The sequence below is a fragment of the Idiotropiscis lumnitzeri genome, chromosome 2 (assembly GCF_059441095.1).
Source record: "Idiotropiscis lumnitzeri isolate Australia: NSW breed Sydney's pygmy pipehorse chromosome 2, RoL_Ilum_1.0, whole genome shotgun sequence".
NCBI lineage: Eukaryota > Metazoa > Chordata > Actinopteri > Syngnathiformes > Syngnathidae > Idiotropiscis > Idiotropiscis lumnitzeri.
The window spans coordinates 26,220,289-26,247,122 of record NC_142392.1 but is presented as its reverse complement, the minus strand read 5'-3'; the positions used below and the strand labels follow the sequence as shown (position 1 = coordinate 26,247,122).

The 26,834-nt window shown below is 41.8% G+C and overlaps 1 protein-coding gene across 1 annotated transcript in view; it reads left to right on the top strand.

Moving 5' to 3' along the window:
* The first annotated feature begins 12,680 nt into the window (after positions 1-12,680).
* Positions 12,681-26,834, top strand: part of LOC148342117 (uncharacterized) — a 63,910-nt gene continuing 49,756 nt past the window's right edge. Inside the window, exons 1-3 of the mRNA XM_088288067.1 lie at positions 12,681-12,694; positions 12,998-13,128; positions 13,189-13,297. Coding sequence (XP_088144193.1) covers positions 12,681-12,694; positions 12,998-13,128; positions 13,189-13,297 — 254 coding nt within the window. The remainder of the gene's footprint in view (positions 12,695-12,997; positions 13,129-13,188; positions 13,298-26,834) is intronic.

Genomic DNA, 26,834 nt, shown 5'->3' with positions numbered 1-26,834 from the left:
GAAACAATAGCTTTATGTGTAAAAAAAAAAAAACTGAAACCAAAAAAAACACCAAACTATTTACATTGCAACAATTAAGCAATCACTGCTTTGTGAAGAACAAAGCACGTGGGAAGATCTTTGTCTTTTCTGATGCTGCTTTCACTCTACTTTCCAGGTCATTGTGCATCTCCCAGGCAAAAGCAGCCATCCTGCAGTATGCCACATAATGTCCAAGAGAATCCTGGGTCAAACCTCTTTGAAATCCTATGACTGCTCTCAAAGTAAACGCTTTTTAAATGTAGATGGACACTGAAATGCATTTTGGATTGGTCGGAGGCAAGTCGAGTCAGGAAGGCTCAGTCCTTCAGCAGCAGTCTGAAGATGAGTCATGCCACAGGTCTGCAGGACTGCAATGTTGGTACTTTTATCCAAATGGGCCGGAAGTGGTGCCATTCTTTTGTGTTGTCAAAAGTTTCGTTTGTGCCGCTACGATTCGAGAGATATTACACTTTTTCATTTGTAACTGACGTCACGACCACTCGAGCTCCGGCGTCAGTCTTCATGCCATCGTTCGAACAAGGAGGGAGGTGTTGTGCTACCACGCTCAGTGAATCACACGAATTACTTGTTTTCTTATTAATTCCAGGTTATATGCTGTCTGGAGAAAGCACCCTCCAAACTGGAGACAACTAGGGCAGTTTGATGAATAAGAGCGGCCCATTTTCCTGCTGACAGGTGCAGAAGTCCAGTGAAAGTTACCAAAATGTGTCCTGATTGCCAACATGTTTTGCAACAAAATATAGTATAAAAATAAGGAAGGGCACCATCATCTTTGTCGACGCCTGTTTCATGAGTTGGTTTTCTTCTTTCTGTTGAACGACATACAATTAAAAAGCAAAGCCTGATTTTTTTTTTTTTAATTAAAATTACTTCGACAGACATGACCACGAGTGATGAGTCTATTGTAAGATGGGCTGAGGATAGTTAATCAGTTTGTGTATTTATAATCATGTTTTTATACACTCATTCATGTTTAAACACACACACATAGACACTTACTTGTTATTTTAGCACACACGCACACAGACACTGTATCCTGATGATGTGTATCGTTAAACTGACCTTTGCACTGTGAGTTGTGATTCTCTGCCTGCTAGAGTTACTGATGATTAATTAATCTCCTGTATTCTGGTGATTTAGTTTAGGCTAAACAGACCTTCATTGTATTCTAATTTCTTGTGATTCTTGAGTCAAACTAATAAAAGCCAAGCCGGTGAGAAGAGGAGTGAAAGGAGTTGCATGGAGCGGCTGCGAGTAGGCGAGCTGCTGCTCGCGGCCTCTCTGTCCCACTCTTTTCCCCCGCCGGCGGTGAAAATGAACAACGGTGTCTGGTTCCTCCTGGCCATTCAGCTAGCGTTTTATTTTGGCCGTTACATTTAGTAAATTATTTCAGTAAGCCCTCCCAAAATGTGCATTTAAACCTGACATTTATTTGGTGGAGGATGTGGGCAACCGCACTCGGACGGGCGTCGTCTCGGATCCTTGGACGCCATAGAATCTGACGTCAGCGCTTCAACATTGAGAAAGCGAGGCCTCCAAGTTCCTGCGACGGCGCACCGCCCGGATGCCGGTTGCCGATCGGACAAGGCTGACCCAGGAGCAACCAGGTATTGTTTTTCAAATTATTTTGTGCCACCATTTTAAAATTTAAAACAATAAGGAATTCGTAAGGGGTGATTTATGTGAGTAAGGAAGCGCGCGCCGGCCGTTTTACAGTAGTTCGGTCGAAAAGAAAAGAAACTGGATCGTGCTCGTCTAAGGAGTTATAGAAAAATAATTAGGCCATAACTCATCGCGCTGAAGGGAAGCTGGACTTCTCGGGAGGCTGGATCTCCCCTACGGAGGGCACGGTAGCATAAAACAACGTTCTGAGGTACGTCTAAACCACAATCGTGTTGTTTAGGGAGTTACTAAAAGAAGAAATTAGGTCGTAACTCGTTCAAACCGACATCACGGTAGCATCGATTAAAAGTTCCTCGTGTCGATAAATAGAGAAATTATCGACGACTTAGAGGTCTACTCACAATTTCACATTGAAATTTAGGGAATAATAAGGCATTATTTTCGGTGGTTTTTATTTGAATTTTTATTTTGGTAAGCAGACTGCTTGTTTGACTGAGACGTGTGTGCGTGAATTGTGGCACTGCGCAGCTGTGTGTGTGTGAGAACGAAAAGCGTGTGTGTGTGAGGTGAGTGAAAGTAACAAACGTCATACAATCAAAGATGGATCAAAAGGTAGAAAAAGAGTGGTAAGCAAAGTAGTGAGAAAAGAATTTGCAGAGAAAGAAAGTCAGACGTGGAATGATAAGTTTGCTTGTGAATGTTTGCGAAAAACTATGCAAAGTGAGTGAATGGTGTGATTGGGGATTAGAAATACCATTTGGTATTTTATCCCATGTAATACAGTAAGTGTTATAAACAGGAAATTTGAGTTGCTGCCCTACTGATGAGAAACCAGTTTTTAGAACACCCTAGGTGTTGACAAACTGGACCAAATTTTCTAAAATGGGGATACTAGGTAGTAAAATAAAACCCAGGAATATGCTGCAGTGTAAGAATTGGACGCATGTGAAAAAATAGGATCTTAATAAAATAAAATAAAAATTTGGGTTAAATGGAAAATTAAATACATTTTATATAAATTCGGAGGTTAGTTAAAAACTCATAAAAGTACAATACAGTACCGCCAAAATTACTAACCATAGACAAGACAAAGAATAACTCTAAAGAGATAGAGAAATTTGCGCATAAATAAATTTAGGAAATATTCAATTGAATAAATAGTGGATATGGGATCCATTGGCATAAATGAAAGGTCAATAGAGACATAGTAGTTCAATTGAAGGACTTATTATGGGCCATAGATAAAGATGGATTGTGTTGCTGTTATTACTGACATGTTATTGTTGTTTGTAGTTGTTCAGTGTTGAGAACTATGTGTGTCGTTTTGTGGGCCCGTGTATATGTCTGTGTGTCTGTCTGTGTGTCTAAATGTCAGGGAGAGTGATAAAAGTGGTTGGAATTGTGTTAGAAGGATTGATGAAGTAAAGATAAAATGGAATCAAGGATTAGTAACCAACAAAAGGCTACTTATGAGTGACGAGATCTGATTGAGAAAAATAATTCCCAAATTTACAAAAGAAATTAATAAAGAAGATGATTTGAGGAGATAAATTCATTTAAATTTGAAATTAAATAATTTATACAACGGGATAGGCTTAAAAGAAAGGAGAGAAATAGCCTGATGTGCGTTTTCTGAAAAATAAAGAAATTGAACCCAGATGTCTAGGATGGTTTAAAAAGATGAGTGAAGATAAGGAAGTTCATCAAAAAACAGGATCCTGATAAAATTCAGTATTTAGACAAATGGATAGCTGAGCATGGCTTTAATGGTCAGTTAAAAACATGAAAAATAGCCGCATTGCAGAAATCAATCATAGCAAAGACAAAGAAAGACCCCAAAAAGATGAAGACAAATGGCTTTGAGGAAACAGAATATTGGATGAGGGTAGCCTTAAAAAGAGAAGAGGGTGACAAGAAACAGAAAAGAAAGGATGAAAACAAAATAAGCAAGGGAAAGAAATGTGAAAAGTCAGATGGAGCAAATTAGGCTGAAATAGGAAGAGTAAAACAAGAGGAAGATGAGACATTTGGGCAATACAAAGTGAGAATGACAGCTGTGTTTCAAAACCACAGCGGGCTGCAGGAAGATGGTGATGTGGATGGGGCATTTGAACAGCAGTTGAAGAATGCTTTACATGCAGGATCAAGAGAGGAAATTCAGAAGTGGGTAAATAAACATTACATTTGCCTGCCAACAGGTACCCTGGAGGAGTATGTAAATCACGCCCTCCATGCTGAGAAGATAGAAAATAAAAAGAAACAGAGGTCTATAGACACTTTTTATCAAAATAAAGGTCAGAATGTCTTTTATCAAGGTGGAAGAGGCTGAGACAAGGACGCCTTCCCACCGGAGATGATATTTGTTACAATTGTGGCAGATCAGGACACTTTGCCAGAAACTGCCGTCAACCCCACAGGAAGACCACACTAAAAGAAGGCCAGATAGCAAGAAATTGCCTTGAGAAGAAGCAGCCTTCAGCATGACTAAGTTTTTAAATGAAGAGGTTTTCCTAAATTTACAAAAGATATTGGCTTTTGATTAAATGATTGAGCTGAAATAACCGTATTGGTAATGGGACACCAATTACCCTTTTTTATGTGACATTGGTGCAGATAGGATTGCTTATAATAAATCAATTCCAAATGATAGGGCAAGTGAGAAAGGGGCCATAGTCAGATTTGCAAGGGGAAAAATGCAATAGAGTAACAGAATTAGAACCTGTGTGGTTGAGGGACCCAGAAGGACACTGAGTTGGTTGCATGAATTGAAATTAGTTTTATTTTTACAGAATAATGAGAGCCCAAGTTGTGGGGATGTGATTAATTTACAGAAAAAGTTTAGTGATGAGACAATTTATACTTACATGATTCAATAGACAAGATATATCATTTTGATTATGGTTTTTACTTAATTGTATACTTGCGTCTCCTTCAGAAAGGGAGAAGTAGGTGTTATGAAATTTTAACAATTGGATGAAGCTTTTGAAAGTGAACATGAGGAATATTTGCAAAAACATAGGTGTTTCCTGATTTTTTAAATTTTGATCCGAGACATTGGTAGGTTTGAGTGGTTGTGGAAAAACTACAGTGAATTTGGAAATTAGGAGCAGACTGTGGAGAGGCTCCTGTGAGGAGGAGGAAGAGAGAGAGTTCAGTGAGTGAAGGAGGATAGAAATTAGATTTTGCTTTTTGGTGAATTGAAGAAATAAATATTTTAGATTTCATATTCCAGTTGATCATGTTTATATTAAAGTAGGCCAGAGATGCAATGAAATGCAGAAATATAAATGATACAGGAAAAATTTGGCAAGGGCTATAATTTTCATTAAAGCAGAGAAGAAATTATAAATTACAGATAACATTAATGTGTACTTGTCCACTTTAAGGTAGAATTGGTCAAAGTGAAATGAGTCAAGATTAGAGAAAAAAATAAAATAGAATTAACATGTTCATTTTGTGATAAGAAATTTGTGATTATGTGAAAAAGGAAAAAGAGAATTACAGGCTTTTCAAATAAAACAACCTAATTTAAATTGGCCAACTTGTAAAATGGAAAAGAAGATTCTAAATTATGCACAAAAAGCTTGAACGTGTTGAGCAGAAGGAAGAAAAAGAGAAAACATTTTAAAAAAAGAAGGAAGCAGAGAGTCTTGTGATAAACAATAACTTTTCAGGACGAAGAGAGAAGCAATAGAAGATCACATGGCGAAAGAAAAAAAACTAACATAAAAAGTGTGTGTAGAAGGACTTCTACATCAACATGCGTTTTGCTTATTAGGCCGTGATACACTGACAATTGGACTTTAATATCGGAATCAATAAGCAAGGACGAATTTAAACAAGAGTCAAAACTTTAAAAGGACGCATTGTCAGTGATAAGCGGGAAGAAAAATAGTAATAAAACTTTGCCAGACCACTTTTGTGTAAACACCTTCCTTGGCACTTTCATGACCTCCATTAAGTCCCTGACCTTTCATAGATAAAGTTGGAGCCCAAAGTCTCTCAGGGCTGTAATTTATGCGGCAGAGAAAGAGCCCAACAGGCTTAGGGTGAGTTTAAAACAACAGTATCATGGCCATAAAATGGGTTGTGTATGTTGGAACTTGTGGAGATACACTGCAAGATTGTATTTACAAAGCATCTTAATGCACTACCAAATTATTATTATAAGCCATTTGGGCAAACAGTGACTGCAAAAAATGGCCTCATGGACTTGTGTTGCTGCAGAAACACAGGAAAGTGAATCCATTTGCATATTAGTCACAATAATTTGGATTTCGTGGCAGAGAACCACTTAAGAGTGTGATCAAGAGCTTTCACTGCTGCTTTAAGGAATGAAAAAATGACATTCCATCACACGACATTCACATTGCACGGCGATTTAATTGTAACATTACATTAATAAGGTGCGATGCATTTAAGCCCAGCGTCATTCTTTTTCCACGCACCATTTAGAAGGCGCCACACGACTGTGGAGCCGTCCAAATTTTCACCAAACCCATGACTTGACTTTTTGACATATTTTCCTCCCGACTGGAGGAGTTAAGACGTGTAAAGACATGAAGACCAGGTGCACCTTCCAGACTGATAAGAAAGTGTCTGAGAACCAAGGTTATAGGAAGAAATCACGCTGACTTTTATGCGATGGGAGTATTAGTAGTGTGATACCAACAGATAACTTGTAAAAGAGAGAAATTGTTAGGATAAGCAGGAAGAGCGTAGGCGGTTGTGAGCTAATTAAAATTTGGAGTTTCCCATCTTGTATGAGCTGTATGGTTACAATGGGAACTCACAGTCAAGATAAAATGTTCTTGTGTTCTGTTGATTTTGGGCGAACGGGTGCTTTAAAAATCACAAAAGATAAAAGAAAGGTTGCGCATAAAGCACGTCTAAGTAAGTATTTGTAAATAAAAAAAAAATTCTCTGAACAGAAAATGACACGATTACGATTGAATAAAGGCTGGAGCCAAGCCATAACCTCAGAGTCAACATAGCACAAGAGGTTTAATGAAAGCACACACACACACACACACACACACACACCCACGCACCCCCCCACACACACAGTAAATCAACTTGACAAGTTGATCTCAGGCCAGGGAAAAAGGCATCACTAATTGAACATGCACATGTGAGAACAAAGGTGCAAACATTGCTGAGGACAGGATCAGCAAATTGGCAGATGGCAAATCCTGGCTGCCTAATTCATTGATTAGAGGAATAAGACGATTGACACACGAGCAGATAGTCGTGTGTCAACAGGGGGAAGTATGATATGAAATTGTTCCCACATATAGACTTTTCAACAAAAAACTTTTTTTTAGACAAAGTGTTAGTTGTTTGGGTTGCAATATTGTTTGGTTATAATTAATATGTTTTCAAAATGGATTAAGTTGTTTCCAACAACACATGCTGATGCTAAAAACGATTGGGAAAAGTGTTGTGTAATCAAATTATCCTGACATTTGGAATTTCAAGAAGTGATTTGAAGTGAAAATGATGCATTTTGTGAATGATGTTGTAACAAGTGGGACAGTTGTTAAAAAATGGACTCAAAGCGTCACTCTGCATACAGTCTGCAGGACTTGTGGAACGCACTAATTGAACTGTTATGGCCAGACTTATCAAGACAATGAAAAAAAAGAGACAATGGCCAGACTGTGTTTCAATCACAGCAATGAGGACAATGCCAGCCGAAGGAAGGACACTATCCCCTATAGACTCTCAGGTTCATCAGAACCACCAACAAAAAACATGTTTGACCGAAAAAGATCCAAAAGACGCCAATACTGGTCAAGTGTTGTTCTGATTTACAGAAATTATGTCCGTGTGGGAGACCAACTCTTCTTCAAGGTGTCGAAACGACTTCGTTGGGGGGAAGTGAATGCTGAGATGGCCCTCGCCAGATGATGGCGGTGACCCCGACGCAGCAAAGGTCGCGGGGCGTGGCAGCTGGATCCACCAGTTGCAGTACAAACTTCACCGGTTTCCAGCTAAAGGCCTAGCAACGCGAATCCCTCGAACAGGAGTCCACCTGAGTCACAATCTCGGACCACACGCACATCAGAACCACACCACCAGCCACAGATACGAATGTTGAAGCCTCAGAATAAAAAGATTAGATATGGTTTGGAAATTAATGACGTACATAAAGAAATTTTAGCCTTGATTGAAGAACATAATTGCATTTAAAGTTTTAAAAATGAAACAATTATTGATGTTATGACCACTATGAAGAATTTGAAAGACAATATATCGGGATAATTATGGTTTTCATTTTTGTTATGTGTAGACTGTTTTTGTTGCATTATTTTTATGACAAAAATGATGATTAATTGCATGTTTGTTGTCCAAAAGTAACATTACAATCTGATTGATGTTGAGTATGACAAACTCGAACTGGACAATGACGGACTCGAACTGGACACTGAAACGTAAAAAGAATATGGACTTGTCGCCCAAGCCCCACACGTGCATACACATACACCACACACGAAGATCCGGGAGGTAAAGACGGCTGTCTCCTCCTACAGCGAGGCAAGGGGCCTGCATCAAGTCACCCCAGGGACAAGCTCTGCGTGGAGACAGTTTTGTTATTTTTCACTAGGCACATTGAAATGTATTTTTATATGTTTTATTCCCTGATGGTCATCAAATGATGAAGATCTCGTTCCACGTCGGAAGAGAGGAGAGGAATTTTTGTCCCTACTGAGGGTTTTTCGCCTCTCCACGGATGACCACACTGTTGTATGATTTCATAATGATGATCTGTCCTAAAGCCGTAGGGACATGATTTTGAATTCACAACAGGGGGGAATGTTAGGATATGTCACCAATTTTGTGTATTCATAATCATGTTTCATACACTATTTGTATCACTAATAACTGTATACACACAGACACTCATTTAGCACACATGAGCACAGCTTGAACACACACACACACATTCGGTTTCAAGTTTCTGAATCTTCGAGCTGAAGTTTTAAACTGACTGTTGTGATTGGTTGTTTCCTGCCTGCCTGCTAGAATTCCAGAAGACAGCCCCCTCTTTGTCTCTTTATGTCCGGAGGAGAGTCAGAGGAGGGGGTCAGATGAAGGGAGTGTGAGGCCGAACAGGCCTGTTCGGCCTCCGGCTCTCTCTCTCTCACCAACTCGCAAATTGGAAAATAAAACTTTGCTTGATTGACTTTGGACATTCAGCCATCATTATTTAAATAATTCCCAGTGTAAAAAAGGCGTCAGGGCCGTTTTAAACCTGACAACAGGACAGATAATATCGAAAATGGCTAATGGCTCTCACAATTGCCAGCAGTTCCCTTCGTGTGACACAATTACGCCGTTCAGCCTTATTCAAGGTTTTGCTGAAGTATGCCACTACTCTCTCCCCGTCTGCCCCCACTTGACTAAAAACCGTCCCTATTCCGACATTGCTGGCATCAGTGTCCAGGACAAACGGCAGGTTGGCATCTGGGGGGACGAGAATGGGTGCCTCCGTCAGCACCTTCTTGAGAGAGCTGAAGGCCCGTCTGCACTCGGGAGTCCAGTCAAAATCAGTGTCCTTCCGCTGCAGGTGGAAAAGCGGTGCAGCTACACATGAGAAACCCCGCACAAATCGCCTGTAATAGGATGGCAGCTCAAGGAAGCTCTTCAGTTCACGTGGTTTGCTGGGAGTAGACCAGTCCCTCACGGCTCGTACTTTCTCCTCCAAAGTGCTAATGCCTTCCCCACCAACTTTGTGTCCCAGCAACTCAAGCTCTCTTCTCATGAAGCAGCACTTGTCAGTATGAAGCTTCCGACCCGCAGTGGAAATCCTTTGTAAGACCCGGCGCAGGGCCTCCAAGGCTGTATGGAAAGAGTTCCCATGGACCAGGATGTCAACCAAATAGACCAAACACTCCTGTCAGGGAATGCCAGCCAGAACCTTGTCCATAAGCCGCTCGAAGGTAGCTGGAGCATTACACAGGCCGAAACAGAGAACTCGAAACTGCCACAACCCCCTGCCAGTACAGAAAGCAGTCTTTGGCCTGGCTTCACGGCTGAGGGGCACCTGCCAATTTCCACTGCGCAGGTCTAATGAGGAGAACCAGGACGATCCAGACACCAGATCCAGATTCTCATCAATGCGGGGCAGTGGATAGGAGTCTTTCTTAGTCACGCTGTTTAAGGGTCGATAGTCCACACAGAACCTTTTCATCACTGTCTTTTTGTTTTTACCATGACAACCCCTGAGGTCCAAGGGCTGTCAGATGGCTCAATGATGCCAGCTTTTAGAATCTCATCAATTGCACTGTCCACTTCTGCCTGATGTGCAAGGGGAAGGCGGCGTGCATCCCCCGTGTCAATTTCGTGCTGCACCAAGTCTGTTCGGCCCACCTCCTCTTCTGTCAGCGCAAAAATGTCCTTAAAGTCCCACAACAGTTGCCACAGCTCCTCCTGTTGCTTGGGTTCTAAACCATCACCGTTGCGCTTCCACACTTCGCGCACTGCCGTCAATCTGTCCACTCCACCTGTCATGGACCACGGGGCCGGGGAAGAGGAATGCTCATCAATGTGGGCATCTGATGTGGGTGGAGAAGTCATAGGAGCCAGCGGTTCATGGGTGGGATCAGACTCCTGCTGTGCAATGGCTGCGCTCGACGTCGGGAGGAATGACTTTTCAGGCTGTGTAGGGCGCACCATTTCAACTGTGGGGCGTCTTGGAAAAGCCAACGTGTTCCTCCGCAGGTCAAGCACGCACTGGGCTGTTCGTAGAAAGTCCAGTCCTATGATGCACGGGTCGCGTACCGCGGCAACCCACACCCGAAAGTTCATGCATAGTCCCCCCACTTGGATCGCCACCACCCCCCTTCCAAGCATAGGGGTGAGCTCGCCAGTCACTGTCCGAAGCTTGACTGAGGTAGATTCCAATTGTGCCCCGGCTGGGAATACATCAGGCCTCAACAGTGTTGCAGTGGAGCCGGTGTCGACGAGGGCTACGCAAGGAGACCCCCCAAGCGAAATAGACATGACAGAAATCCCCCGCATGGGTCCAGCCAACCACCCTCACAGACTCTGCAGTATCATCTGCTTCTGGGGAAAATGGAGCCCCTCTCCCCCATCTATGTGGTTGGGTTCCGTCTCCAGGAAACAACGCGTGTTGGGACACAGGTGCAGGGGTCTGCGGCGTCCACTCTACACAGACCCCGGCCCGTTTCCCTGACCATCTGCCTTCTTGGGGCACCGCACGCTAATGTGCCCAGGCTGGCCACACACCCAACAAACTGGAGGGCCCCGTCGGGAACGAGCACCACTGCGTGGCAACTGCAGTGTGCTAGTGCGAATAAGCTCGATCAGCTCATCCACCCATGATGGTTGCTCTTGGATTTGGTTCACCGGGGTGGCAGAGTGCACAACATGGCCGTTAACATGGTCAATCCGTGTGGTGTCCCCTATGACCTCTCTCTCCACGGCCAGCTCCAGTGCCTCCTGAAGAGTACGGGAATGCGCCAATTGAGTCTGTATGCGCAGTTCTCTTGGGGTAATGGCCCGGATAAACTGGTCCCTGGCCAGCTTACTCTGCACATCAGTCGGCATATGGGCATATGCACGCCTTGACAGGGTTTTAATGTCATTCGCGAACACACGCAGTGGTTCACCAGCCTGTCTTTGCCTGTTAGAGAGCTCCGAGCGTAGAACATTAGGTTGACTGCATTGTCCAAAACGCCATCTTAGGGAACCAACAAAGCGCCATAGTCATCTCTTTCGGCTGGGCTGAGCAATAACAATCAGGACAAAGCTTCCTCCGGAAGACACATGGCCAGCTGCAGTGCTTTATCCTTCTCAGACCAGCCAGCAGCCCGTGCCAAAAGTTCAAATTGGGCATGGAAAGCCTCCCAGTTTGCCCTACCGGAGTATTTTGGAGTCTTGACAGGCTGATGACGACAATGGCGGTTGTCAACGTCATTCGCGCTTGCTCCTTCTCCAGCGTTCAATGAGCCAAAACCAGCATCGGAGGCCAGCTTCCTTGCAGTCCGCCTCAGGTGGTTAACATGCTCCGAAACACTTTCGGGGTTCATATCACGGCCACATGTGCCATCGTAAGAATTGTCCACCACCTCCTCCTTGTTTCGCGGGGGGCCACCGTAACTTTCTTTACTCGTTGCCATACTGTCGTTATCACTTCTGACACCAGTGTAACGTTGTATAATAAATCATGCCGATTTGTCCATCAGCGATCACTTTTATTATTAAGCCAGAAACGGCTGCTGTTGGCCGCAACCACGCCGATCAGAAAACTAAAAAAACAACGACAACAACATAACGTTCACTCCTGTCGCTTCCCCGCTGCATTCACAGCCTCCCCAGAAAAGAGGAAGACACAGAACCCTTGAACTATTTACAAAGTGGCTACAATATCAAAAAGTGCAAAAGAACAGAACAAAGAACAAAATACGACTTGACAAAACTAAGCTTGACTACAAGACAGGTCAGAAAACAGGGACGAGAACGTCGGAGAGCGACAACGACAAGCGACAAGCGACCAACAAGAAATGAAAGCAACCAGGGAACTAAATACAAACAAAGTGTAGCTGCCGTCAAAGGCCAATCTAATTTATTTCATTCCTTTATTTCATAGTTTAATGTGGTTCAAAAGTACCCTGAATGAAGACATTATTTTGTGTTTAAAATGTTAAGTAAGGTATAATTGTCAGGTGTTTTGGTTTAAAATCGTAGTAAAGGGGGCAACTTGTTTTTTCTTCCACATGTATAAACTGTTGTTTCGGGACATGGGCATAGATGCACACAATGGCCAGAAGAGGCAATGTACCCTGAAGAGAAGGCAAGACGACAAGTCACGTTTGTGTGAAGATTTGTAAACCTTTATTCCTTTTGAGTGAATGTGGCCAATGAGGTGAATATTTACTTTAAGTTTCTTTATTGTTTTGTGAGCCATCCTTATTTGTGTGCTCTATCCGTTTATATCCAGGGGTGCGCATAACTGGTACGCAGGTACGCATGCGCAACAGAAATCAGGGATGCGGAACGTCAAGTGCGTCACGACGCGCCTTTGCGTACCTGTACACACTGCCATCAATCCACTATTTCATCAGAAGCACAACGAACGAGGTGAAAAATGCCCAAAAAAACCAACAGACTTGAAGCAACTTTTTGGGTGTTTCACCACCAAAAAAGAAACAGCCAAGCGAGCCTGAGCCGAACTAGAGAGCATTTTCAAAAAAGTGGCTCCAAGATGTGCCGTGGCTTGAAGCTAATGATGAGCGTACTGAAATGTGGTGCAAGATTTGCCGCTCACATCCACATATGGCTGATAAAAGAGGTGCGTTTTATAAAGGCTCAAAGACCTGGGTCTGCTTTTTGATGGATCGGAGGACATCACAAAAACTGAGCAGGAGATCGTTGACGTCGTGTCGGTGTCCAGTGACGGCGAACTTACCTCAGACTTCGTTGGACTAATTGAACTGGGTGCTGATCGAACCGCACAAGCCATAACTGACGGACTAGTGAGACTTTTCGTGGACGCAGGCTTGAATAACTGGGCCGCTAAACTGGTCGCTGTGTGCACGTTAACGTTGGAGCGTACAACGGCATTGTGCCAAAACTTAAGCAACTCGCTGCAGTTGGAGGCTCCCTGGTGCACATTTTGTGCACCGCAGACACTGGAGAACTGAGCCAAGTCAGGTGATCACGGTGTGCCTTACTGTGTCACATTTAAAGCTGTTGCAGTTTTATTTACAGAAAGGTGGTGCAAAAAACACTGAAACACTGAAGAAATTGTGCAAAGAAAATGGGATCTCTTTTGTGTAGTAAGTTTTATAACGTCAGGAGGACATCGAGGAAGAAAAAAAAAAGACGTGAGTACCCCACACTAGACTGGTTTTATCGCCATCTACTATTTAATAAACAACGACTTTTAACCTTTGTGGTATATTATTGTTGGAGATGTGCGGGTCTGGCCCAGCTTCCCTCCGGACAGGTCGACAAGCAAGGCTGGAGTGGTGATATAAAAAAACTTCTGAGACACTCCGGTGGTTGGAAAAAGATTGTATTGGTGTCAATTTGGCTGATGCCAGAAGTTCCCCCAAAAAAGGGTGTGTGTCCCCCCCCGCCCCCGCTCTCGAGCCTTCCCTTCTTATATGGAAAGCTAACAAAAGATATAAATATCCAGTTCTCCCCTGTTACATATGCATTCTCATCCTACTTGCCCTTACATGGCCATCCAAAACCCCCAAGACGAGAACAGATGTGGACTCCCCTTATGTTGCTCCTCGGCGCCATCTCGTCGAAACCGGGACCCATTCCTGTATATCCATCCCTTGATTTGTCGGGGACCCCTGTCGAAATCCCTGACCTGACATAATCTATGTTGAGGCCCACTGCATATTAGAATCTTAACTCATTGTAGTGGCGGCTCAACGCAAGATTATACATTCACCAGACCAACAGTTGCGCTATGTTAGAAGTAGAAATGAAGAATTATTCCCGTCCATAAATTACAACGTATGGAAATACAAACGTAAAATGTTGTTGGGTTTCTCACCTGTTTCACACTCTTCACTTTCCCAGCTTTCTTGTTTGTCACTTTTTCCTGTTTGCTTGTGTTTTGGGTTGCGATTTTTGATTGGCTCTCTTCATCACTGAGGTCAGCGTCGATCTGGAGGAACTCGTAATGTGTGCAAAAATATACTTTATTTCTAAAGCGCATTTCACGTAGATGGGTTTAAACTTGAATTGCTGTCTGTTTTGATTTTTCAGCGTCACCCGTTTACATTAAGTACACTAAAGTCCATCAAAGGCTATTAATTACATAAATCCTACAATAAAGCAGAACTTTAACTCTATTCATGAAAGTAAAGTTTAATTTAGGCTATTAAGTAACTCAGTGTTGGGCCTTCAAGGCCTTCTCTGTTGGCCGAACATAATCAATAAAAAAAAAAATGATCATAATCGTCGCATTGATGTCATATTATAGCTGAGCGTTGTATTTTTAGGTGAGAGTTTTGAATCCAATCGGAATTCCGCTCGCTCATCTTGCCGGGCAGGTTTCACAATAGCAGGAGCACGCATTATGCGTTCCGAGGCCTTAAGATGCAATTGTGCGAGCATCTCTTCTGTCAAAGTCAATGAGCTTTCATATTTGTTAGACGGTTGCGATAGCCAATCAGATCACGAGTTGGTTACAGTGAGCCTTCTCGCTGGCCTTATGCTGAGGGTGATGAACGCGTTTTGTGATTGGATACTCACTCGTGAGGGGGCGGCGCGATGCTGAATCAACACACCCAAAAGTCGTAATTGGCGACCGTTCGGAAATCTAAAATATATTCTTGCTTTTTTTGAACCACAATGGCCGAAGGAGGGAAAAGTGTGGATTTAATTGCAGATACACTTGCAAGGACATTTTCAAGTCGGACCTTTCAAGAGAAGCTATATCGTCCAACACTCACTCAGTGGTGCGTAAGTGTGTTTCTGGATATTATTTGTCCAGCCGTGGTGTCATAAATGATGGTATTTTGATGGGGATTTATTCAAGTAGGACAAAGTAGGACTTCACTGAAGGCACAGGTGTGAAATGCACTGAAGTAACTTAAAAAGTAAAAGTTAAAAAAATATGATTGCTTAAGAATGTGCAAGAAAGAAAAATGTTGACAAGTGTTGAACATATTTTCCAGGAGGTATTTATTTCTTTGTTGTTTATTCATTCAATTCTGGACTTATTTAAATATTTGAGTATTATTTTTCTTTCAATATGTAGTGTAATTTGTCTTTGAAGTGTGGGTCCTTGCTGCCTTCCGGAGAGGCAGCCGAGCAAGGCTGGATTGGTGATGAAAAATAACAAAAGAAAGAAGAAAGATTTTATTCTCGTCACATGCTGATGTCAAAAGAAGTCTCCCCAAAAACTTGAGCCCCCTCTCAGACATTCCCTTCTTCTACGGAATGCCCAAATAGGACATGAATATCTAATTTTCCCTTGTTGCATATGCAATTCCCATCCCGCTAGTCTTCGGGATTTCCCTCCAAAAGTCCCCCAGAGGGAGAGCAGATGCGTCTCCCCGTTGATACGACCAGTCTACTCGTGACCACCTTAAATTACTTCCATACCCTGGAGGGTCACTGACCTGGCGAGAGAATTGCCCCCACCATAAACAATGCTCAGGCCTATTTTCTCTCAGGGCAGTATCTGGTTACATCGGAACTTCAGAACCAAGACTGGTCACTTCTTTGAACTTCCCATATCTATAGTAGGCCATTTAAAAATACATGACTTTTTTTTTTTATTTATTTCAATGTATATTTAAGCTTGCTGATGTAATACTACAATATTTATTCAATTATTTTAATGTGGAATTATATCAATATTAATTTAAACCTTTTTATTTCACACTTGAATATTTCTTAACATATTTGTTCATTTGAATATGTATGCAATTTAAATCATTCCATCCATCCAGCCATTTTCTGCCGCTCATCCGGGGTCGGGTAATTGAATTAATTTAATACCTAAGTATTTTTTATATTTCAATATTTATTTCAAGATTAACTCTTCTCAATGTGTTCAATATTTATAAAATGTTTCTATATTTCTTATTAATTGCATTAAGTCTGTATGTCGTTGCTAATTTTACATTTCAATATTTCCCGATTTCATTATATAAGCAATCCAAAGTATAAAAAATATAATATAGCATGAAAAAAGTATTTTGTATATTTGACAAAATGATAGTTTTTCCGAAGTGAGATTCTGCTTAGCAACAAACCCCAAACACTTGATAGAGCTCAACCTAGAAAGTGTATTTGGCCAGTCAGAAATGTATTCAGAAAGTGAAATATTAAATGTATGTGAGGGGATATTTGAAGAGTTTGAGTTTTGTTCAATGGACCATACATATACGAGCCAGCCAAACACAGCGAGAAAACCAGCGCTGACTCCAGTCGCCATCAGGTTGCCAACTCCTGACATTCCAAAACCTTTGAGAGAAACTGAGACTATTCGCATTTCTCTTTCTGGTTCTTTTTTTAGTTCAACTTCGAGTTCAGTTTTTCAGCTTTTCACACAGTGTAATGAAGGCCAGTTGAGCAAGTGGAACAAGTGATTTTATTGATGATTGTGGAAGGCACCGATTTCATAAGCACAGTTTCTTCTCACACTTTTTCCATTAGGTATGATTAAAACGACAACTGAAAAGCATAATGTTAAAAAATGTTGTTCCAGGCAAAGGCAATTAATTTCATTTACATGGTTAATGTAAACACCAAAACAAATCATCATCACTCAGACACATTGCTTCTTCTGGCACAGATCACATTGGCTTAGTGTCAATAAAAGAGGTTTGCAAAATTCAATATATCATATTTTATTCAAAATTTACATCTTACCACAAAGAGTCAGTTCCTTCAGTTTTTTGTTTTATTTTTTTTAAGCTTCAAGGATCGCTGCTATTCTCACCAGCACAATTGTGTCTCTCAGCACCCGTTTTAGAAAAGAATTTTTTAGCACAAACGCTGCAACTGAATGGCTTTTCTCCACTGTGTGTTCTTGTGTGGTTTCGTAAATGCGACTTTTGAGAGAAACTCTTGGCACAAACTGAGCAGGAAAAGGGTTTTTCATCACTGTGTGTTCTTCTATGATTTGTTAAAGTTGATTTTTGAGTGAAACCTTTCCTACAAACTGAGCAGGAAAAAGGTTTTTCACCACTGTGTATTCTTCTATGTTTTATTAAAGGTGACTTTCCAGAGAAGCTTTTGCCACAAACCGAGCAGGAAAAAGGTTTTTCTCCACTGTGTGTTCTTGTGTGCGTTGTTAAATGTGACTTTTGAAAGAAACATTTGCCACAAACCGAGCAAGAAAAAGGTTTTTCACCACTGTGTGTTCTTGTGTGGCTTGTTAAACGAGACTTGTCAGAGAAACTCTTGCCACAAACTGAGCATGAAAAAGGTTTTTCTCCACTGTGCTTTCTTGTGTGCCTTTTTAAATGTGACTTTAAAGAGAAGCTTTTGCCACAAACCGAGCAGGAAAAAGGTTTTTCTCCACTGTGTGTTCTTGTGTGCGTTGTCAAATGTGACTTTTGAGAGAAACTTTTGCCACAAACCGAGCAAGAAAAAGGTTTTTCACCACTGTGTGTTCTTGTGTGGCTTGTTAAACTAGATTTGTCAGAGTAACTCTTGCCACAAACTGAGCATGAAAAAGGTTTTTTTCCACTGTGCTTTCTTGTGTGATATGTTAAACCTGCCTTTTGAGAGAAGCATTTTCCACAAACAGAGCAGGAAAAAGATTTTTCCCCACTGTGTGTTCTTGTGTGAATTATTAAATGAGACCTTCGAGAGAAACTCTTGCCACAAACTGAGCATGAAAAAGGTTTTTCTCCAGTGTGTAATCGTGTATGTTTTTTTAAATATGACTTGAAAGAAAAGCTTTTGCCACAAACTGAGCAAGAAAAAGGTTTTTCTCCACTGTGGGTTCTTGTGTGCCTTTCTAAATAAGACTTGAGAGAGAAGCTTTTGCCACAAACCGAGCAGGAAAATGGGTTTTCACCACTGTGTGTTTTTCTGTACCCTTTTAAAGACAGCTTTGAAGTGAATGAGTCAGTGTGACATGCCCTTTCACCTTTGGCTTGCCCATCATCATCATCATCATCATTAGCATCATCATCATTGTCATGAGCATCTGATGTGTCCTCATTATGTACTTGTGATGGCCCCCGGTGGTCTTCATCACCTTCTGTTGTCACGTGATGACTTGAGCTGCTGCTTGGAGGCTCCGCCCTTCTGTTGTCCTCACTCTGATCCTTGTTTTCATCGTCAGTCTTTATAGGGACAACGTTCACTGGTGACTTGTTGATCTCCTCCTCCTCCTCCTTTTTGATGTGAGTCCAGTCTGGCTCCTCTATCACAGAAAGGAGATCGTTTTCACTGACGTCTGCAGGACACAAAAAGACAAATTTGGTTTGGCCAAGTCAAACCTCAGGCGGCGACTTTGTCTTATTTTGTTTCTACCGTGCTACCTTGACTTGTGCCTGCCGAACATGAATCAATGCGTGCGACCCCGATTTGGACCGGACCATGAGGGCATTTCAGAAAATTACGTCCTACGATGTAAACCTCCCTTTAGCACAGATATGTCCAAAGTCCGGCCCGGGGGCCAAATGCGGCCCGGGGTCAAACTTCATCTGGCCCGCAGTCTCTGTAATAAAATTAATAAATTCTGGCCCGCACATATACAGTGCTTAGTTCGCTCTCTTCTTAATTGCTGTTCCTAATTTACCCACTCTGCGACATCACCCCGGGTGACCTTTACCCCCAATTTCTAAAATGGCGAAAATAAACAAAAAAAGGAAAGTTGACTGAGAGCAATATCAGTGCGCAAACAAAGTACGCATTAGATATGAAGTCTTTGGCTGAAGAGTTCACACGACGCTTTCGGGATTTTGCAGCTATTGAGAAGCATATCTCTCTTTTTTCATCACCTTTCTCCGTGGACACAGACAATGTTCCAACCCAGCTGGAGCTCATTGAGCTGCAGTGTGACGCAGAGAGCCGCAGTCGACACCGGCAACTTTCTCTCGACAACTTTTACCGACAGATGGATAAAGGCAGGTTTCGAGAGATTTGAGAGTTTGTTAGGAAAATGCTGAGCTTGTTTGGGTTGACGTATTTGTGTGAAAAGACATTCTCGGTTATGAACTTAAATCAGAGTCGCGTGAGGACACGGCTCACAGACTCTCACCTTGCGCATCAATACCACTGCCTTTGAGCCAGACCTGGCCTTTGTGCTGCAGTCCAGATCTCAGTATCACCCGTCACATTAATGCAGGCGAGTCATTTGTCATTTAAATAACTGACTTAATTTTGTTTTGTTCAGTCACAAATTTAGACAAGTTGTCGGTTTTCATTCCAGAATAAAATGTTCCTTCAACATTTATATTTGATGATATGTCATATATATCAAATTAGTCCTTGCACTTGTGGATAATCATTTCTGTAATTCAAAAATTCTGTGAACATTGAACTCCCGTGATGATATAATTCATGTTCAAATATTATTTGCACTCAAGACTATAATTACTTCTGTTAAAGAAAAAAAGTTAAGCAAATATTCAATTGCATGTGATGTTCATGTTTCAAATGAACCAAAATACATGTTTGATTGTTTAAATGAAAATAAAAAAGCAAATGTGAAACACAGAATCACTTGCTAAAATGTGTTTGAATATATTGTTCTTTATGTAGTTTCTGTCAGCCGGGGTCGGCCCTCCCATATTTTACAACATCAAATCCGGCCCCCTTTGCAAAAAGTTTGGACATCCCTGCTCTAAGGAGTGTGGTGACCAGTGAAGTCCCTCCCCTGACGCTATCTAGTAGACTATTGCCAAGACACCTGTGATTGGTTAAAGTCATTGTTATTGACAGTGACTCCTAATAGCTTCATGACATCTGTCATTAAAATGGGGTGATATCTCTGACAGCAATTCCTAATGGGATTGAGTCCTGGTGAGCTGACATCAGCTGAGATTGCGCGAATGAGCTAGCGCAAACCCAGCTGAGCTAGCGCGAATGAGCTAGCGCGAACGAGCTAGCGCCTTGTAATGCGGCGTTCGCCATCATGAGTGAACTAGCGAACAAGCTAGCGCCTTGTAATGCGGCGTGCCTAGTATATGCGTTAAAGACAGAAATAGCACCCTCAACTGGTGTTGTGCCCTTTGAGGCAGCGCGTCGTATGGCCGTAAAAATACGGTACTTGTTTTGTGTCACATTTACACGGCCTTCCGAGTGGCTGAAGACCATGCCAAGGAAATGTTTTAACCTGCCTAGGTCCTTCATTTTAAACTTGGTGGATCGCATGCTCTTCACTTCCTCGAAGCCACTTTTGTGTTATTGGCGGCAATGATGAGGTCATCAGCCCAGATAACAATTATCACTTTCCCTTTTACTTTAGACTCTTTCGTGTATACACAGTGGTCTGCTGGGTTCTGGATAAATTTGTTCCCGATTAGGTATTTGTGAAGTAATAAATTCCAATTACGTCCAAATTGTTTTCGGCCGTAAATGGACTTCTCCAGCTCATTCACTAGCCCATCTCTTCCTTTCTCATAACCCTCAAGTTGTTCCATGTATATTTCTCTATCAATGGGTGCGTGCAAATAAGCTGTTTTTACGTCAGCCTTTTGCATCGCCACCCGTACACGAGTCAGATTTGCTGTCGGTGAGAATGTTTCACCATAGTCTATTCCTGCTCTCTAGCTATAGCCTTTCGCTACAAACCTGGCCTTGTACATCTCACGTCCATCACTGCCTTCCTTGATTGAATAGACACACTTCCCTTCCACTGTCTCTCTGCCATCTGGCAATTTAGTCAAAGTGAAAGTGTGGATGTCCTCTAAGGACTTCATCTCTTCGTCCATTGATTTCTTTCATTTTTTTGACTCAGTTGATGTTCAGGTCTCTTTAAAGTTTAGGGGAATATTGCACATTACTCTGTTGCGGTGGTCTATGCTAACAAGTGTACTGTCATCCTCCTCACTGCTGTCTTGAGTATAATCTTTTAGATAACCCGGTGGTCTTCGTTCTTGGGTAGGATATCTCCCACTGCCTGGGACCTGTGGTGTCCCTTTAGGGTGCTTGTCATCATCATCTTTTGGTTGTTTTGAACCACCAGTTTGTATGTCTGTGCTCGCACTAGGTTGTGGGGTGTCTTTGACTTCACAACTCACTCTAGGTTGCAGGTTTAACTCATAAGTCAGCGTTTCATTTTCACATGTTGTCTTGGTGACAAACTTTACCAGTCTGTGGGAACACCTTTCCCTCACTGGATAATAAACTAGAAAGGCTGGACTGCCTTTGTCATGCCCTACAAAGTGTCCTTTTTCGCACTTAAAGTCAAGTTTAATCCTGTCTTGTTGATAGGCATCGCATATTGACCCGAACTTGTGCATCCTTGATAAATGACACATTTTTCCTGTCAGTGGTGCCTGTATGCTTATTAAAACACAGATTTCTTATATATGCCGCCTCCTGAACAGCATTGTGCCACAGGCTCTTTGGTAAGTTGCAGTCAATAAGCTTACACCTGGCCATATCAAAAAGAGTCGGCCATTCCCTCTCAGCTACCCCATTCTGGTGTGGGGAATAAGGACAGGAGGTTTCATGTCTCATATTGTTCTTTCGTAGCAGTGTCTTAAAGTCTCTGTTTGTGAACTCGGTTCCATTGTCTGACCGTATGTATTTCGCAGTGCCATATGGTGCTACATCAGATAAGAACTTCTTGGTAGCTTGAAGAGCATCACCATCATCCTTGCTTTCAAAAAATAAACAAACACCGCACCTGTATACACATCTGTAAAAGATTGCACATACTTAAAACCATCAATGGATTTGTTGCTAATCGGACCAGCTAAATCTGTGTTCACCAGTTTTAGCAATGTCTTTACCTTGTCAGTTGGATTTCGGTTTCTCGTTTGGGTGAACTTCCCTTTTATGCATACATCACACACACAAGGGATTTCTAATTCTAATTCTTTATCAAGCTTGTGTTTCGCACCACTAATGTGCATGCCAACTGTTACATTTTGCAATTTCAATATATCCTCATAGTTGCAGTGCCCCATTATCTCGTGCCATGTCTGAATATCATGGCTGACTTTACACACACCATTTTTATCACACTCTGTTTTCAAGTAGTACATTCTTTTATACACATAATAAATAACAAATGTTGGACCATCAGGCGCCGTAAGAACGTCTTCGCCTTCCTTGAAGAACACTTTGGCACTCTTAGCTGTAGCTCGCTTCACGGAAAACAGTTCTTGAGGCAAGGATGGGATGTAGAGGGCGTTCTTGAACGTAACTTTACACCGACGCCCCTTACTGTCTATTAGACATACCTGTGCGTTTCCCTTGCCTTGTGCCAGCCCAAAAACACATTTCCCATCTGCGAGCCCCATGCTGTGTTTCTCCGGCCTGAAATTGCTCACAAAGTTCTTAAACCATCTTTTGTCATTCATAAAGTGGGACGATGCACCTGTGTCCACAGTCAGTACCTTTTGTTGCATCTGCTGTGCTGTCCAGCTGGTATTCTCAGTCTCCGTCTTGAAGGAGTAATCCTCACCTCCGGTTGCTCTCCTGGCGTCATCATGTTGCATTTCATGGCTGCCACCGCCGTCATCATCTCCGCCTTTTTGGACGCGTGCGTACCGGGCGCTCTGTCCGCGCTTCTTCTGGCATGCTTTGTCCGTGTGTCCTGTGTGTTAACAGAAACTACACCAAATAGTCTTTGAGCAGTCATCTTTACGGTGACCCTTTTCGCCGCATCACCAACACGCCAGCTCCGTCGGCGGTCTGCTTTTCTTCTTTTGCGCCGCCCGTGCTTTCATCACTGTCCCTCCGGCCTCCTCGGCGAGTGATCCTGTGTCTTCCGCTGCCTCGAAGTTCCATAATTTGGCCTTGAACTCCCCCAGCGAAACGTCCATTGAGTCGTGCGTCACCATTAACGTGAAAGGCTTATATTTTTCCCGTAGCCCTCTCATAATCATTGCCATCATCAACTCTTCGCTCGCCATATAATATAATGATATTCTGTTCAGCTCTGATGACTTATTCAGTCACGGTCTCTGTGTCCGCTTTCTTCAGCGCCGTCATCAATGTATAGGGAGACAATGCGGGGCCTACCTTTGCCGATATAGTGTTCTCGCAACACTCTGAGACTTTCCCGGCCCTTGTCTTTTGTGTCTCTGAATATGAGTTGTTTGCGCCATTTCCCAAATGTTTATATTTTTATGGATAATGATTGCAAATATTTGTTTTTTGCCATTTATATGTTTGTGAGAAGAAATTATACATTTCTTTGTCTTTTGTAATTATTTTGATTTGTGGAGTGAAATGTGTCAACGTTAGAGGGCGCAATTCTTTATTTACTGTAATGCACGAAGAAGAAAGTGTTTTTTGGTTGAAGAAGAAATAAAGATGATGGCGAAGGAGCAACACGGTCTTTTTGCCGTGCTTCGACCATCAGTGTTTGTTCACGCGTAAAAAGTTGTTTTTATTCGCCACCAAACGAAGAGGTTGAACAACGAAAATAAGAAGAAACTAATTGAATCTAAAATAACCTCTACACATAGCATTTCCATGAGCTGCCCTCACATTCACAGCACTTCATGGACAAATACGACGAAGCACATTCTCCACATTGGCTGTAGAGATGCAAACATACCAAATTGGGCACTGGAGGTGTCACACAGACGCTATAAAAAGAAACATATTCCGAAAGACAGAACAATTGGAGATCGGAGCTCATGCACATACACATACACACACACAGACATATACATACACCTGCACATACACGCGCACACACCGACAAGATTACAAAAGAATGCCAGCGGAGAGAGAGACGGAGGGACTGCCCGCTGGAGAAGGCCAGCCTTGGCGTGCCAGTCTTGGGGACCAGACGGGAATCAACTTATCCAGACGATGACTAACCTGGGGAGGACCTTCCCTTGGACGTGGACCTCTGCCGTGGGAGGGAGCAAGGCCGACCGATTCAACCTACATTATACTTGACATAAAAAAACTCCTATGAAAACTGAAGCTGGGCTGAAAGATGGCCCGCATTTTTCGACTGTGCTTGCCCGAGTGCAGTTTCTCGTGAGATTAAGAAAAAGACGCCCAGATATCTGTCTTTGTACTATTTCCTGAACTCCAGAAATTGAAGAAACTAAATATCAGAACTCTAATCAGTTGTTGAGTCTTTTTTTTTACCCTTTTCTTCTTGAGCACAAAAAAACGAACACGCATTGGCGTAAGTTTGACTTTTAAAGGTTGATTTACTAAATACTTCTCATTTCCACGGTGACCCAACTCCAACAATAACATGACAAATATTTGTCATCTCATCAATATTTGCACAACAGAGTACTGAGTTTCGAGATCCTCACTATAATAGTTCTCAAAATTATATTTCTTAGCAATTTAGGTTAGTTAAGGGATATTTTATTGACAATCTTACATCAATATACAAAGACAGAAAAAAAATGGTGGTGAAGGGCGCGAATCTTTCTCTTCTTGGTAGGGGCGGGCGTGAAATAATTGAGAAGCACTGCGAGTATATGCAGACATTATATTCATACAATTTTCAGCCCGAGTGAACCACAGGATTGTTGCAAGTTCGGGAGGAGAAACGTAAACGTCCCACTGCTGGAGCAGCAGAGGCTTCTCAGAGCATAGCCGGAAGTGACGTAGAGGCCAACGCGCCATCATGGTGGTATGCAGTAATTTTGTTGAAAAAAAATGATCAACCGAATTAAAATATTATATATAATATATATTGAAATAGAACAGCCAGGTGTAAAAACATACACAGAGGCAAAGAAATATATTTGAAAAATACGTGTTTAAAGCATGACGTCATCAGGAAGCGCGTATCTTCGACCTCGACCACATCCACCGACCCGTCCACACCGGAACAAAAACACCCGCCGCTAAATTCTTCTGATTTAGTGTGGAACTGACTGTAATTTTTTTACAGGATGTCCAGTTCTACTCTAAAGGACTTCGACATAATTCATTAAGTCTTTGTGTCCCGATAACCTCATCTTCGCGCGTTGATGCTTTTCGGTGCAGTTAGCTTAGCTTGTTAGCTTAGCTTGTAAGCTAGCTAGCCGCTAACGAAAAGATGCACACGAGTTTTCGCCAAGCAGAGATCAAGTGCGGATTTTTTGGAATCATCATTTGAAAATGTGTGAAAGTACGACACCCAAGTACAAAGAGGAACTTTGTGGAATAAAAGAAGAGAACGAGCAACATCTTCAACTGCTGGACGAAGTTTGCAACCAGCCTCGTGTTGTGCTACACAAAGCAGGTTTGTACACGTCTTACTCTCATTTACTTTGTAAAGAACGACTTTCTATCGTTAAAAATATACATAACAACATTAAGTTTTTGGGGGAAATGCGTTCAAAGTTATTGCCGTTATATTTTTAAATATTGCCTTTTAATTGTTGGTTTGCTGAACATATGTTTATGACAAATGAAATCAGTCCAGAAAATAAATGCCAAAGAATAACCAATAGTGGGGGGTCAATTCCGTGTTTTTCCCAGTATAAAATTTGAACTGATAATTTAACATTTTACATTTTCTGGTTTTTATATTTTGTTCAAGCAATTCCTTACGGAAGGAATTCTAAAAATGTGCACACTGCCGCGAAAACCTCAATGGCGGTTGATAAATTTTAGTGGATAAAACACAAAATATTAAGTTTTTTAAAAAAAATCAAGTACGTATTGGTCTTATTTATTTATTTATTAACTTTGTACTGGCTTCGTCGGGTAAGAGTCAATGAACCTCCGGTGGCTCTGCACTGTTTTGTGCATATGTGCGTAGTTTCACCCCATCCAATCATTTAAAATACATTGAATGCATCCATCCAGGGTTGCACGGATCTCATCAGTGAACAAGCGCATGCTGCAAGGAATGCATCTGCATCTTTGGCTTGCTATGGGCTTAAAAATGGAGAACGTCAAAACCCCCTTTTCTACCAACAAGTCCAGGAACATTTAGTTCCTGGTAATTTATCCAAATGACAATGATGATGTATCAGTGGGAGGTCTTGTGTTACTTTGTTACTCATTACTGACACCCTATGGCAGTTAAGCATCATTGCAGTTCCAAAATAATTTAGTGAACTCTTAAAATATTATGGTGTATCTTAGTCTAATTTGAATATGTATTGGATAACTTTAATATAAACAGTCATTCAAATATGTCAACATGAAAGTCAGAGTGAAAGTGTTGTTGCTTAATGCTTATGTGAAGGGATTTTGTCTCTTCAAACATAATTTTGTTTTAAATTTGATTTAGAAACAGAAATTTTATTTAAAAAAAGGAAAAAGGGGAATGTCGGAATGTACTAGCAGGATAAATGTCATTTTGGGTAAAAAAAAAAAAAAAACAAACGTAAAAAATGCAATAAATAGCCACTCTGATTCCAGGGCCCCTTTAATTCTTTTACGGATCCAGATTATAATGGAAGCAAAAAGTACCCACGATGAAACTATCTCTAAATGCAAAATGAAATACTTGTAAACATATTTCACTTGAAGGATTCCTATTTTATCGATGACATTATGTTGCGATGGCCCCCAGTGGTCTGCATCAATATGTTAAGGTCCCACAACAGGTGTTC